This window comes from Gossypium arboreum, chromosome 9 (genome assembly GCF_025698485.1).
Source record: "Gossypium arboreum isolate Shixiya-1 chromosome 9, ASM2569848v2, whole genome shotgun sequence".
NCBI classification, from domain to species: Eukaryota; Viridiplantae; Streptophyta; class Magnoliopsida; order Malvales; family Malvaceae; genus Gossypium; species Gossypium arboreum.
Window position 1 is genome coordinate 29,135,699 of NC_069078.1, and position 16,659 is coordinate 29,152,357.

At 32.0% G+C, this 16,659-nt stretch overlaps 1 protein-coding gene and 1 long non-coding RNA gene across 2 annotated transcripts; both read left to right on the plus strand.

Moving 5' to 3' along the window:
• The first annotated feature begins 3,421 nt into the window (after nt 1–3,421).
• On the plus strand, nt 3,422–5,364 carry LOC108454938 (gibberellin 20 oxidase 1-like). The gene is made up of 3 exons (XM_017753578.2): nt 3,422–4,209; nt 4,294–4,615; nt 4,695–5,364. Exons 1-3 carry the CDS (start codon nt 3,656–3,658, stop codon nt 4,956–4,958), a joined length of 1,140 nt encoding a protein of 379 aa, XP_017609067.1. The 5' UTR covers nt 3,422–3,655; the 3' UTR covers nt 4,959–5,364.
• A 9,358-nt stretch (nt 5,365–14,722) lies between these two features.
• LOC128280588 (uncharacterized) lies at nt 14,723–16,420 on the plus strand. Its single transcript, XR_008270681.1, has 2 exons — nt 14,723–14,832; nt 16,218–16,420. It is a non-coding gene; the product is annotated as an uncharacterized LOC128280588 (long non-coding RNA).
• Nucleotides 16,421–16,659: the final 239 nt, after the last annotated feature.

A 16,659-nucleotide genomic window follows, 5' to 3' on the forward strand; every position in this document is an offset into this window, starting at 1 on the left:
AGGAATTCAAAAACAAATACTTTAATGTAATTTGAGTTAAAACTCACTAAGTTCATTTGAACTTACAAGTGTTTATTTATGTTACAGGTTTTGCTTTAAGATAGGGTATGCTAGGAGGGACCAAGTCAGGATTATGCTTATGTAGCAATTTGAGTTGTGATGTTAGGCATGTAAAAGGCACCTTAGGAATATGGCGCTTAGTACACTATGCCATAAGAAGTTCACCTTTAACAAAGTTTTAAATTGTGATATTGTCATATACTTATTTTGAAAATATAATGTATTCTTAAACACCTTTTTTTATTTTTAAGAATAGTACAAGATGAAATAAGAAGTATGTTTTAGAATACTTTTACGTCGGTTGTAAAATTTTTTTCCTAAGTGTTTATGTGTTATAATATCCAATATTTGGATTTGATGATTCGAGTTGGGTAGAAAGTGTTACAACAACTCTACACCTTCAAGACAACATGAAGCAGCATAGAATAATTCTTATTGCTCGACCAATTTGGCACTTTGGTTGATCCTTTCTCTACAAATTTGTTGATTTCTCATTTGTAACCAAAAAAAAAAAAAACCCTAAATTTAGTGCTTTTCTTTTATTTTTTCTATTCCCTTTTCTTTTATTCTAATTTTTATAATTATATTTTTTCCTCGTTGAAATAGTTTTACACAACTTACTAAATATTATTTTTAATACGAAATTATTAACTTATTAAATATTTATTTTTAGTAAAAACATATTCAATAATTTAATAATATTACATTTAATTATAAAGTAAATAACATATACATAATATTTCACAATTAATATTAAAATTATTAACATATATTGGTTATAACATGCCTGTTAATTTTGGTACTTTCAAATTAATATTTAATTTATCAATTACAATATCTGGCTAACAACAATTAATAATTAGAAATCAAGTTTGTAATGATTTTTGTCAAGAATAACTTTGAGTTCGAATTACAGTTTTATAAAATAAACAAGAGCCAATGACTAAATAATTCAATTATTCAATTTTTATAATAATATTAAAGTTTGAATATTAAAATTACTATTTGTTACAAATTTAGAGCATATGCAAATAAATACCTTACATTTTCATTATTCCAATTCACAATACTTATTTGGATAACGAATGTGGATATCTAAATCTATTGCTTACAAAATACTTATAATTTTGAATATAGATTTAGGGAAAATATTTAGTATACTGCGAGTGGAGTTTTTACACTCCATAAGTAGGGTCAGGGTTGATAAATATCCTATAAATGTATAGTAAAATATTTTTTTTTAAAAAAAGAGACATATGACAATTTTTTTAGGTTGCTTGTGGAAAAAAAAAGGTATAATGTCAGTAAACCAAATATTAATTCATAAACTTATATATAAAGGATTTTAGTATATTTGAATTTAGATTTTTCTCATTTGGTTATGAAAATTGTTGGAAATTTTTAATTTGCTTCTTTGAAAATTCAAATATCTAACAAATAGTAATCTTTATCAAATTTTGATTTTGATAATAATACTCGAATAATTTGTAGATAAATAAATGAACTCAAATTTTAAGCATATTTACAAATCCAAATTTGGATAATTTAAAAATGTAGATATTCTACCAGCTATCGTTCCTTTAGTGTAGTGACAAATTATTTTTGTTTATTAAGTCGTTGTCATGTCCGATTGAAACGAGATGAAATGAGTGAAATTTTGTTGAGTCAGTCGAGTTGACAAGATTTATTTTATTATCCTAACACGATTTGAAATTTTTTTTTTAATTGAGTGAAATGAAATGAAATGCAAGTTGTGTTGAGTTGAATCGAATTGAGTGAAATTAAATAAATTAAACATGTCAATTTAAAATCTTCTTACAATATAATTAATTTTATGTTAGAGAACATAAAATTGAAGCCATAAATATTTAGAAACTCTTTAAAAGCAAAATAAGGGAAAAAGAATAAGATGCTATAGTATGATAAATTTGAATCGATAATAACTCAATTTAACTTTTTTTTGGTTTGAGTCGAGTGAAATGAAATTCGAGCCGAATCGAGTGAAATTATTCGAGTTAAATTAAAAAATTAAACATGTCAAATTAAAATCTTGTTACAATATAATCAATTTCATGTTAGAGCACCTATATTTGAAAATTTTTCAAAGCAAAATAAAAAAATACTTTAACATGGTAAACTTGAATAATTAATTAACTTATTTAGGTACTCAAAATTATTATTCTAGAAATTTTTTAAATATTTTTAGATTTTTAAATTTTTATGAATTTTTAAAAAATATAAATTTTGGAATTTTTATAATTATTTTGAATTTTAAAATTATTTTGAATTTTTAAAATTATTTTGAATTATTTTATAATATTTTAGAGACTAATTTGCTTATTTTCAAACTTGACATGGACCAAAAGGGTTTTTACACCAGTCTATTATTCAAATTATTTGAACTATAAAATTCAACTTGAAAATCAAATTACTTATTCGAGTTGAGTCGGATAATTTGAATAACTCGAATAACTTGATTCGATTAACTCGAAATTCAAAATTTTTTTCCAATTTTTAATCGATTCGAGTTTTGCTCACCCTATTTATTAAGGTCCACATTTTATTATTTTGGGATTTTTATTTTAAAATTCAATGTTTTTATATATTCTTTAAAATTTTTATTTTTTATAATTTTTGAATACTTTTTAATGAAAATTTGGAATTTATTATAATTATTTTGAACTTTTTGAAAATATTTTTATTTTTAAAAATTTTGTTGAGAGGGACCAATTTGCTCATTTTTTAAATTGTTAGGGACTAAAGATATATCTATACCAATTTATTACTCAAGTTATTCGAACTATTCAAATTGCAAAATTCAACATGACTCGATCTTGAGAATCAAATTACTTAATAGAATTTATTTGAAAATTCTAATAACTTGATTTGATAAATTCAAAGTTCGAAAAAAATTTAACTTTTTAAAGTTGAATCAATATTTGCTCACCCTTAAACTTCCTCGTAACCCTTATAAAAACACTAATGATTAATAATTATTAAAATAATAAGAAAATCCCTATACTACAAACCCTTATATTTTTACATCTAAGCCTTAACCTTTTACCTAATATTCTGTTAAGCCCTCAATCATTAACTTATTCCCAAATAAGCCTCTGTCCTTTAATTTGTAACAAAATAAACCTTAAATGTCAACAAATTTTCTGTTAAATAAGAGTTTGTTTAGATACTATAAATAATAATAATTTCAAATCATGAGTGACAAAAATGGTAGCATATAACCTAATTTTCCAAATGACAAAACACCAACACTGCAATTTTCTCAATTGAGTAACCCTTATTTGCAAAAAAAATAAAAATGAAAAGATAAATAAAAAAATTGAAGTGAAAGAGAAAAGAGGCGCCCTATAAGATTCCAATATTTGTTCACTGATTTCCCCAATGAGAGCGGCCTTGGCTTTTCTTTCATCTCACCTCTCAAACTTATGCTCCTGCTGCCCCCTCCCTCTTCTTTTTCGATAACTCCCTATTCCTTTCTCTGTCTCAATTTCATCTCTTATCCACTTTTAACTACTCTCAAAACCACTCATATAGATATCCATATTTGTTAGGCCTCAGCATATTTACGCTTCATGCAATGGCCATCGACAGCATCTCCAACATAGCCTCCATGACTCACTATCCAAAAGATGAAAAAAAAGATGAGCAGAAAAAGCTGGTTTTTGATGCCTCGGTGCTCAAGTTCGAATCCCAGATACCAAAAGAATTTATATGGCCTGATGACGAAAAGCCTTCCGCTAATGTACCAGAACTCCAAGTACCACTCATTGACCTAGGAGGCTTCCTTTCTGGTGACCCTGTTGCTACAATGGAAGCTTCAAGGTTTATCAGCGAGGCATGTCAGCAGCATGGTTTCTTCCTTGTAGTTAATCATGGAGTCGATGCAAAACTCTTGGCTGATGCCCACAAGTACATGGATAACTTCTTTCTATTGCCACTTAGACAAAAGCAAAGGGCTCAAAGAAAAGTTGGTGAGCACTGTGGATATGCTAGTAGCTTCACTGGCAGGTTCTCGACCAAGCTCCCATGGAAGGAAACACTTTCTTTTCGCTATTCAGCTGAGAACAACTCATCCAAGATGGTGGAAGACTACCTTCTTAATAAAATGGGAAATGAATTAAGGTTACTCGGGTAAGAAATTCGGATATAGATATTTTTAAAGTGATTCAAGATTATGCTTGTGAATGCTGAAATCTTGAGTCTTTTTGTTTATAGGAGGGTTTACCAGGACTACTGCGAGGCGATGAGCAAGCTTTCTCTCGGGATAATGGAGCTTTTAGCCATTAGTCTGGGCGTCGGCAGAGCACATTTCAGGGAGTTTTTTGATAAAAATGATTCAATAATGAGACTAAACTACTATCCCCCTTGTCAAAAACCAGACCTCACTTTAGGAACAGGGCCTCATTGCGATCCAACGTCTTTAACCATCCTTCACCAAGACAGAGTTGGTGGCCTTCAAGTGTTTGTAGACAACGAATGGCATTCAATTAGCCCAAATTTCGAAGCATTTGTCGTTAACATTGGCGACACCTTTATGGTAACATACTTTTTCAGTTAATCCATACATATTCTTTCACTGTAGTAGATGTTGATTAAGCTTAGTGGGGTTTTTTCAGGCACTGTCAAATGGGAGATATAAAAGTTGCTTGCACCGAGCAGTGGTGAACAGCCATAAGCCAAGAAAATCTCTGGCTTTCTTTTTGTGTCCAGAGGGGGATAAAGTGGTAACCCCACCAGCAGAGTTGGTGAGCCAGAACAGACCCAGAGTATATCCAGATTTTACATGGCCTATGCTGCTTGAATTCACACAAAAGCATTACAGGGCTGACATGAACACTCTTCAAGAATTCTCAAACTGGGTTCAACAGAGAAACAGCTGAGGCGGTCTTGTCTCTCTCTACTGTCTAGTTAAGGTGTCGTCACAAAATACAAACAAATCTTGGCATATCACTCAGTCAGTGCCATACGACAATGAATTAATTGAAGAGATGGGATGGGTTTTTTTGCTACCAGTTAGAAGGAATGACCAAAAAGCAAAGAAATGCCCCCTTTTTTTTTTCATGTTCATGATGTTAGAGTGATAACAAGCTTGTTAGTGATGAACAAATGGCAAGACAAGAGATACAAATAAGGAACCCCCATAAAGAGCTTGATTAGGTTTTCTTTTTTCTAATTTTGCATCTTCATTGATGATACAAGAAAGGCAATCAATAGATTCACCTCTGTTCTTCATGTAAAAACAAAATTAGGGTACTTGTTAATTACTACCATCTTTTTTTAAAGTAACTTCATGCATTACCAAAGTGATTTTATATTTTATCACAGCTCTAGTGTTCTAAAAATTAGATTTGGATCCATGGGATTATTCTATGAGGATTTGTCCAATCGAGAATCCTTTAAACCGGTTAAAAATAGATTGAATCCATAATACTGACATCTTAAAAAAATTGAAAAATCCGTTTTAAACTTGTTTTTGAACTTCTTTTATTATGGAAAAATTAGGGTAAATTACATTAATTATCCCTAACCTTTGTTAAATTTACATTTAAGTTATCTAACATTTAAAAGTTACATAATTGTCACTATAATTATTAAAATGTTACATTTTTGTTTCTCATCTATTAACTTTGGTTAAGAGGGTGACATGGCACGTTAATTTAAAAGGTTAATAGTAAATTTAGCCCCTAAACAATAACTAAAATATCAACCTGATACTTTTAAAATTGTTCTTAATAGTAATTCTAAAAAATTTAAAGGGTAAACTACTCAAATAATCACTCAAGTTTTAACGCGTTCTTATTTTGGTCACCGATTTTGTTTTGTTAATTTAGTCACCTCATTAGATTAATTGTCATTTTCAGTTACTCCACCATTAAAAGCATTGGCCACTAAACGAAATGTTGACCTGCTTGATTGGTATAACAATAAATTTAACCCTTAACACTTTACACATTATGTCAATTTGTTCCTAATTCTAAAAAATTCAAAAATTCAACTCTTAATATTTACATATTTTTTCAATTTAGTCCAAATTAAAAAATATAATTTTAAAAACTTGAAAATATAGAAAAATTTATGATAAAATGATATAAAATATAAATTATTAAAAATTTATAAAATTACATAAAGTCTTAAATTTGAATTTGGTTGAGAGAATCAAATCACTATTTCTTGAATTTTAATAAAAAAATTTAGGGATTCAACAATTTAACCCTCAAGTTCTCTTCAATTTTTTGAATCAATATTTCTTTTCCCTTTACATGCCATCGAGTTAAACAAGTCATTTGAATTAATTTTTTGAATCAAACACTACCAAATCCAACTAGCACCGTGATCAAACAGTTGGTTGAGGGATTCAAATCAGAAAGCCTTTACTTATAGAAACATATTTGGCTCCATTTCGACAGCAAAGTGCAGGACTTTGAATGATTCAAATGTTAAAGGCTAAGCGGTGCATCATTGATAAGTTTTTTTTTTTTTTTGATTAAAAGAAAACGTAAAACTAAGTTTAGGTGTGTCTGTAAGAAAAAAAGAAATTAACTTTGGGTGTGGATTTAATGGTGAGTGCTCGATGATGAAGTGATGATTTAATTTGAGGATGGTAAAGTTGGGTATGGATTTGGTATGATATTTGAAATTGTGAGGTTTTGGTGGGAGTATGAGAACAATGGGAAGCTTGAAGAAGAACGGGGGAGGAGATGAAGGGAAGAATGTTGTTTTACAAAGTTTCTCTCTTTTGTTTGGTTGACCAAAAAATTTGGTAACATGAAGAAAAATTTTGAACCTTTTTTCTTGTAATCTTTTAATCGCAATTTTATGAGTTGAATATATCAAAAGTAGGAACATTTTGTGGGTTTTTCATGATTTTGAATTATAGAAAAATTTATTTATTTTGATTTTGGTTTGGTTGATTATTTTTTAATGTTTTATATTTTGAATATTTTCTTTATAATTTTTAGAATTAAGACCAAATAACAGTTAAGCCTTTATATAAATTTATATATTCTTAAAATATTTTATATTTTATGTCCTTTTATAATAAATTATGTATATTTTCAAGTTCTTAAAATTATAATTTTTAATTTTTTGAATTTAGACTAAATTGACAAAATGTGAAAAATTTGAGATTAAATTTGTTGATTTTTTCTAGAATCAAGTCCAACTTGACAGAATGTGTAAAGAAAAGACTCTTACATCAACATTTTGCTCAGTGACTAAGGCATTTTAACGGTGGAGTGACTAAAAATGAATTAACAAAAAAATGGTGACTTAAATAGGAATGCATTAAAACTTGGGTGACTATTTTAGTAGTTTACCCTTTAAATTTTTTAGAATTATTATTATGAAATTGATATTTTAGTTATAGTTTAAGGGCTAAATTGGTTATTAACCCTTTAAATTAACATGTCACATTACCCTTTTAACGGAAGTTAATAGATGAGTGACAAAAATATAAGATTTCAATAACTTTAGTGATAATTATGTAACTTTTGAAAGTTGAATAACTAAAATGTAATTTTAATCAAAGGTAAGGGACAATCGATGTTAACTAATGTATTTGATAAAGAATTCTATAAGTAGCCTTTGATTTTGTATGACAATTTATTTGATTTAATAAATGATATTTAACCAATAAATGTTAGGTGTAATAGTAAAGTACACTACACTTCGAATGAGAGAATATAGGTTTGAAACTTGAATACAACATTGTTGAAAAGAGACCACCACCAACTCCAAACATTAACTGCAAAACAGAAATGATTCATAAAAAAATACATATTTATATTAAATATTTTGTTCAATTTAATATTTATTTAATATTTAAATTATTTTTAACGCAATCATTCAATTCCATCGACATAACACCTCACCTATTTGACTTTCAGATTGGTCTTTTTAAAACATTTTCATACTCTACCTTAGTCTTTTCATCTTAGGTATGTTGGTACAAATAGATAAATAATACCAATAAATTCAACCGACCCTATTAATGGACCGCCTTTGAAGTTCAAGTTGGATTTGGCGTATCAAACCCTTTATTTCACACCATCAACTTATCTGCATTTAAAGGAACAGAAATAATTTTTCTCCATATCTTTACCGACCATATATTGTATAATATAAAAAATATCTACATTTAAAGGAACTCAAACTTTATTAATTGAAAGAGAAACAATCAAATAACATGATCACTCATTTTCTAATAACAAATCTTAATCCCTAGATGTAATAGCTAGCAACCAATAAGCTTGATTCATTTGAAGTTCTTGCACTTACTTGGTGTAGGGCTAATGCTGTCAAATAAATGGAGGAGTATTCTGGCCCACCAAATTGCATGATTCAGAGGAACAGGGTGCTAGAATCCATTGAGGATTGGCAGACCTTTCACTGTAAAATGTATTGTTCTGCAAATATATATATAATTTTAGATACATATAGATTTGGAAGCTTTTGGCTATATAGAAAGCAAAGGAATACTTAGCAACATTTGTCGTGATGTTTGTCATTAAATGCTGCAACATTCTTTCATTGATATAATAATACAGCCAAACTTTTTGAAATTGAGGGCGTGTGAATGTAAGTTCCCATGTAATTATAGCCTCACCATTCATTTAACTAATAAGTCTTGCCAGTTAACCATCCATTGACCACCGCATCTAGTAGCATCATGTGAATTAGGTGAAACTATTATTATTAGGGGATGATGAGGTGGAAGCTTAATTAGCCAATGAACATCAAAATGATTTTTTATGTGTATATACATCAAGATCATAGTTTATTTCAAATTATATTTAAGTTCCCATGTAATTATAGCCTCATCTTCACTCTATTTTTTGTTCCCAATCTTTGTGATGAAGCTTCATCTGGAGTACGTGATTAACATCATAATATGGATCTGGCTTATTTCAAATTATATATAAAGGATCTAGTAAGATAGTTAAGATACTAGTAACAAATTTGAAATTTAATACAAATCACCATAGTATCCCATACACACCTATCTAAACTATCACTCAGGTACAACATGTGGATTGATCCCACAACTTTGGGATGTGATGAAGACCCTTGGTCAATGAGCTGAATGCTGAAGTTAAATAGAATTGAAATTTAAATATCCAACATTTATAATATTGCATTTATTTTAGTTTACGATTTTTTCTACAACTATAATAATAAAAAGATTGTATTGTGTTACAGAAATAACTTAACAATAAAAGATCAGGAATCTATGATAAATGATTAAGAATCTATGATAAAAGATTAAGAATCTAATTACTTCATGCTATTAGAAACAATTTTTTTATGGATCTTTTTGACCATCTCCCTATTAGAGTAAACCAAGAACACTAAAGAATGAACTTTCAAGAATAGATAAAATTGAAAAAAGCCTAAAGTGGATATAGATGAGAGAATTCTAGAGTTGGCATTCTTTTCAACTAAGCTATCAATACAGTAAATCGGAGCTTAAATAGACCATTTTTGTAACAACTTATTTTTAGTCAAGTCGGAACAGTGGTTTCGGGACCACAACTCCAAAGTCAAAATAATTATTTTATTTTATTTTAATGTTTACAGCATGATGGTATGATTGTGTAAAATTTTTGTTAAGAAATTTTATTATTTGAATGCTTAATTCGATAAAAAAGACTAAATCGTGTAAAGTGAAAAAGTGTTGTTCTAATAGTTAAATCGTGTAAAGTTTAAAAGTGTTGTTCTAATAGTTAAAGGTATTAAATAACTATGTAATTAAATAGTGGAGGTCCTTAAATGGTAATTAGACATAAAATGGATGATATTAAATGGTTTTATAATAAGGTTATTTTTGTAAATTGTAAATACATGTTAATAAATTAATTAAACAACAAATGGCCATCATCTTTTATGTTCTTCCTCAACCGAAAATCAAGAAGAAAAAGCCATGGTTAGGGCTCGATATTAGGCCAAAACTTTGTCGTCCATTTAGGTACGATTTTCGTTTTGTTTTTAATGATTTCTATGTTTTTGTGATCGTTGCAGCTTAATCTAGTGAGCCCAAGGACTAATTTGCAAAATTTTTGAAGGTTTAGGATGTTTCCATTGATGAATATGTATGAGTTTTAATGATTGATGAAAGATTATGAATGTTTGATGATATTGGTACAAGTTTTGTTAAGTGATTTTTAGTGAAAATGCAAATTAGGGATTAAATTGTGAAATGTGGAAACTTTGTAGTTAAAATGTGAAATAAATGAAAAATATGGGCTGCTAGGGACCTAATTGAAAATCGGATAGCATGGGTTGTGCTTGAATTGCATGAATTTGTAATTTTATGAAATAAGGACCAAATTGTAAAAATGTGAAATGTTAGGGGTAATAATGTAAAAGTGCCTTAATGTGTGTTTTTGGATTAAATTAAATAGAGAGATTATTAAATAAGCTAAATTTGATATTATATAGATGAAGAAAAACGAAGTTCGGATCTGGATCGAGGGAAAAACAAAGTAATTGACTAGTAGATCCATTTAGCCGATTTTACAATCAAGGTAAGTTTATATGATTAATGAGCTTAATCTTATATGTGTTTATATACTTAAATATTATAATTGTGATATTACGACACTACGGAATCTATCAACAAAGCATTGACATAGTGAGAATCCTGGTTGGACCTTAGGAATAGATAGGATACTAGTGACATGTCATTAGAGGTTACTGTGATTATGTAATTCGGGTGTTGGTCCTGTACGTCCTACCGGTGGCTGAGAATACAGGCATGTGTTGCGATTACTTGACAGCTTGTGTGAGCAGCACTGTGTAGCTACGTCTTGACCGACAACTTGTGTGAGCAGACCCGTTGATAGCTCGAGAGTGAGCAAATATGTGATATGAGATTGAGATAGCTTTGGCTATGTATGTGGCACTTCGGTGCGAGATTCTCGAGTATCCGATATTATTCCAAATGATTCAACGAGAAATGATGATGATACGAGGATGTAAGCAATGATATGGATCAGTTCAGGTACTAGTGATAAGTTTGGCAAGTAAGTGATGATTGAAAAGTTCATATGAAAAGTAAGTGATAGTTGATGAATTTATACATGATAAATAGAATTATGGAAATGTGCAAATTGTTGAATTGAATGTATTACTTATATTTACTTATGTTCTTTAAATTGTGAATGAGGTGGCATATTATACCTATTAATCATATGAACTTACTAAGCTATAAAGCTTACTCTATTTATTTTACCGTGTTTTATAGTGAATTTAAAGCTAGCTCATATTTGAGGATCGCCGGAGACTTCATCACACTATGAAGCCATCATTTTGATACTTCTGAATCTATGTTTTTGGAATATATGGAGTGTGTAAGAACTTTGTTCATTTTGGTTATGGATTGATAATGAATTTAGCCATTTGAATTGACTTGTAAAAATCTAAAGCTTGGTTTTGTATATAGCATTGAGAGTTGGCTTAATTTGGTTGTGTAATGGTTTGTGTTGTGAGTTCATGGATGGATATATGATGCTTGTGGATTATAGATATTGTGGATGTCAAATGTTTGATTTGGAGAAGTTATATGTTTGTGAAATTGAAGCATAATGAAGCATGTTTGAAAGTGTTTAATTAGTTTATTTGTATATGTAATTTTGGTATAAATGGAATGGTCTATTTGGTGACTTTTGTGTAATGTGGACAATGGTATAAAATTTGCATGAATTAGGCTTGATTTGGTTAGTTTGAATGATTATGTATGTTATGTTTTGGTACAAATTAGGTTGATGTAGGTGAAAGCATGATTGGGTGGAAAAATGGCTTGGTAAATAGCCTATTTTTGTCCATACGAGCAGAGAGACGGTTGTGTGTCTCAACCGTGTGTGACACACGGTTAGGTTGCACGGCTATGTGTCCCTTGGTATTGTAATTGAAATTAAGTCAGTATGCTCTACACGGCCTAGCACACAAGCGTGTGACTTGGCCGTGTGACATAAGTCAGTATACCCTACAGATATAATTTGTATCACATGACCTGGCACACGGGTGTGTGTGGCCATTTCTAGGGCATACGGGCTAGTCACACGGACATATGTGTTGGTCGTGTGACCCAAGTCAGAGAGTTACACGGGGTCAGACACAGGCTGGGACACGAACATGTGATCCCATTTCGAATGTCCACACGGCCTGTGACACGGGCGTGTGTCCCTTATATTTTGCAAAATTTTCTATGTTTTGTAAAAGTTTCCTGAGTTATCGGTTTAGTCTCGAACCTTTCCGAATGCATGTTTTGGGCTCCGTAGGCTCGTGTTAGGGACAATGTGAATGATTTTGATTGATAATTAATTGAATTTGAAAAATGTATGTAATTATTGTGCTATAAATCTAGTAATGCTCTGTAACCCTATTTCAGTGTTAAATACGGGTGTAGGGTGTTACATTTATTGGTATCAGAGCTATGGTTTAGTCGATTCTTAGACTAACGTTCTGTATGTGAGAGTCTAGCCATACATGCCATATATAACCTGTGATAGTGTGATATCTCTTGATAGTTTAAAATGTGTTTTTTTATAGTAATTGGATCCCAATTGTACTGTAGCTGATGATGTTGAAAGTAACGCGCCTGCGTCCGTTCATGGAGTAATTGACTGTTTTGTCCTTGTGGGCAAGTGATTGACTTGGACTGTGTGGTTGACGGATTTGATTGCAAATATATGTTGGTGATATGAATGACTTGACTGTGATTGTTTGATTCAAATATGGGCATGATATTCTGATTCTGTATGTTGTATGCCATGACATTTATATCTGTTGCATGGGTTATGGGTTATATTAATGGAGGAAGTATTGAAAGTGGCTTGCCCACGTACTGGAGGCTTTCCCTCAACTTACTGATAACTGAGTAGCAATGCTGCAACTGTGGAGTGTAGGGCTGGGTGGGTTGAGCTATTCCCCACATGGAGTGTAGGGTTGGTACGGGGGTGTATACGGATTGATTGGGTTGGGATTGCATTCACATTCTGATTTTGATTACATTTTGATAATCTGATTCGATTCGATTACGTCACTTGATTTTGATTCGGTTCGATTCGATTCTAGTTCGATAATGTTTCTTATTCGTAATGGGTTAAAGCCCATCCGTATGCTTGTCTGTTATAGTAGGCTAAGGCCCAATTGATCTGGGCCGTAAGTAAGGTGGGGCGGACTTTTAATTCTTTTATATGACCGATCGTTCCTTTTATAGTAGGGGATTTCACTCGAGTTTTCGTAAACTCACCCCGCTTATTAACCTTTCGGTAATTTCCACCTTAGACGGATCGGAGCTACGAGGGGCTCGGAGGAAGCCACACACACTGTTTATTTTATAGTTTTGTTTATTACTTTTAAATGTTTTATGTGGGTTGTAGTAAAGTCATTGTAATTTTCTGGATTTCAAATTTGAAATTTTACGTATTGTTCTTATAATTGCTAGTATTAGAACACGGTTTTCCAAAGCAACTACTGTTGTTCAAAACATCACGTATCCGTAATTGTTTTTAAATCAAGCTTCCGCAACTGCCAAGATTTTCACAAAGTTGTTAAGAATGTTATTCATCTGAGGTTTCTAACAAGGTTTAAAAAAGGTATAAGTTTTTAATTATTAAGAAGGGTTTTTAATGGAAACATGGTTTTCGAAAAACACCTCAATGTGATATGCCAGATTTGAGCCAAACTTCCAGGCCGGGTTTGGGGTGTTACATTTAATGGCATCAAAGCCTAGGTTGCAACAACTCGGCCGTGGATTGGGTTTTCAAAGGTTGAATTTCAGAAAATTATTTTCAACTACGTGGTCTGTTTGAAGTATTTCTCTTAAAAAGTGTGGCACACCGAGTCTCCGGCGCCGAATCCGTAAGTCTTCTGAATACTTTTGTCTGTTTAGAAATTGAAATATTGTGGATTCCTTAGATATTGGTCTGAATTTAAACTTGGTTTTTATTTTATGTGGATGTGATGTTTGGATATAGAAATTGTATATATGTATGGTAAATATGTGGCTGCTTCTGTGAATAAGTGTTGTATGTATGAGATGTTTCAAGTTCTAGTTGAAGTGTGATAGTGATAGTAGGATCAAAGTACGCGGCGGTAGCTAGTGGGGTAGATGTTACACGACTACCCTATTAGACGGAAATTTCGGGGATGAAATTTTTTTAAGGGAGGTAGAGTTGTAACACCCTGAATTTGGGCCTAGAAGTTTTGGGCCTTAAGCATGGGAGCGGTTGAAGGCAGCTTGTAATATTCTGTTGTGCGTGAAAATTTCATAGTTGAAGGCTTGTTTTAGTGGTTAAGTGTGCTGAGAAGTGTTGGAGAAGTCCTGGGTTCAAACTTGGACTCTAGCAAAAATTTTGGTTTAAGGTGAATCAAACCCTGGGTGTAGTAGGTAGGCCTTAAGAATATTGTTGGAGAAATTGTGACACAAAAAGCCTTGTGGCTTAATGGCAAGTAGCGTATGGAGCATTTAAGGGGAGGCATGGGTTCGAATCTCGTGGCAAGCAAAGAGCATTTATTTTGCTAATAGGGGGCGGCAAGAGTTGGTGTTGAATTTAAACTCTGATGATGGAGGGATCCCACATCGGGAAGCTAACATAAGAGTGGATATGAAGCTAGCTTTAAATAGAGAGAACCATGAGGAGAGTAAAGGTACCCTTCTTGGCTGATCCCTTTCGCTTTGTGGCGTGCTCGGTTGGGTTGGGCGCCGACTAAGAGTGCTCGGAGCGTGGATTAACTCCAGTCTCCAATCAGGTGTGTATTTCTCACTACTCTAGCGATAGGCCGAAAGGGGCCATGTGGGCCCAATGGGCTTACGGGCCCAATTGGATAAGTTGTTTGATTGTGTAGTTTTATATCGGGCTAGGCTAGGTGAATCTCATATCTGTGAGTAGATTTGGGCTAAAAAGGGCCACACGAGTGTGTGGGCCCATTTGGGCCGAGAAGGGCTTTAGGCCCATTCGTATTGTTATCCCTATTTAGAATACTTTAGTTTACCAAATTACTGAAATACCCTCAACTTGTAAAATTACCAAAGTACCCTCGATTTATAAAATTACCCAAATATCCTCGATTTGTAAAATTACCGAAATAAGATAGAATTACCATTTTACCCTCGATTCACAAAATTACCATTTTACCCTCGATTTACAGAATTACCATTTTACCCTTGATTTACAGAATTACCATTTTACCCTCGATTTAAAAAATTACTGAAATACCCTTAGTTTACAAAATTACCAAAATACCCTCGATCAATAAAATTACCAAAATACCCCTGGTTTGTAAAATTACCAAAATACCCCTGATTTGTGAAATTATCGAAATACCCATTGTAGGGTAGAATTACCGAAATAACCTTGTAGGGTAGAATTACTGAAATACCACTATAGGGTAGAATTATCGAAATACCCCTATAGGATAGAATTACCGAGATACCCTTGTGGGGTAAAATTACCATTTTGCCCCTAGGGTGTTAATTGACTGTTTTGCCCTTGTAGGCAAGTGTTTGACTTGGACTGTATGGTTGACGGATTTGATTGCAAATATATGTTGGTGAAATAAATGACTTGACTGTGATTGTTTGATTCAAATATGGGCATGATATTCTAATTCTATATGTTGTATGCCATGACGTTTATATCTGTTGCATGGGTTATGGGTTATATTGATAGAGGAAGTACTGAAAGTGGCTTGCCCACGTACTGGAGGCTTTGCCTCAACTTATCGATAACCGAGCGACAATCTTTTAATGTGGAGTGTAAATTTGGGTGGGTTGAGCTATTCCCCACATGGAATGTAGGGTTGGTACGGGGGTGTATACGGATGGATTGGGTTGGGATTGCATTCACATTCTGATTTTGATTACATTGCTTGATCTGATTACGGTTACGATTACGTCACTTGATTTTGATTCTGATTCTGATTCTGATTCTAGTTTTGATAATGTTTCTTATTCTGTAATGTGTTAAAGCCCATCTGTGCTTGTCTGTTATAGTAGGCTAAGGCCCAATTGATCTTGGCCTGTAAGTAAGGTGGGGCGGACTTTTAATTCTTTTATATGACTGACTGTTCCTTTTTATAGTAGGGGGATTTCACACTGAGTTTTCGTAAACTCACCCCGTTTATTAACCTTTCAGGTAATTTCCAGCCTTAGACGGATCGGAGCTGCGAGGGGCTCGGAGAAAGCCACACACACTGTTTATTTTATAGTTTTGATTATTACTTTTAAATGTTTTATGTGGGTTGTAGTAAAGTCGTTGTAATTTTCTGGATTTCAAATTTGAAATTTTACGTATTGTTCTTATAATTGCTAGTATTAGAACACGGTTTTCCAAAGCAACTACTGTTGTTCAAAACATCACGTATCCGCAATTGTTTTTAAATTAAGCTTCCGCAACTGCCAAGATTTTCACAAAGTTGCTAAGAATGTTATTCAGCTGAGGTTTCTAACAAGGTTTAAAAAGGGTATAAGTTTTTAATTATTAAGAAGGGTTTTTAATGGAAACATGGTTTTCGAAAAACACTTCAATGTGACATGCCAGATTCGAGCCAAACTTCCAGGCCGGGTTTGGGGTGTTA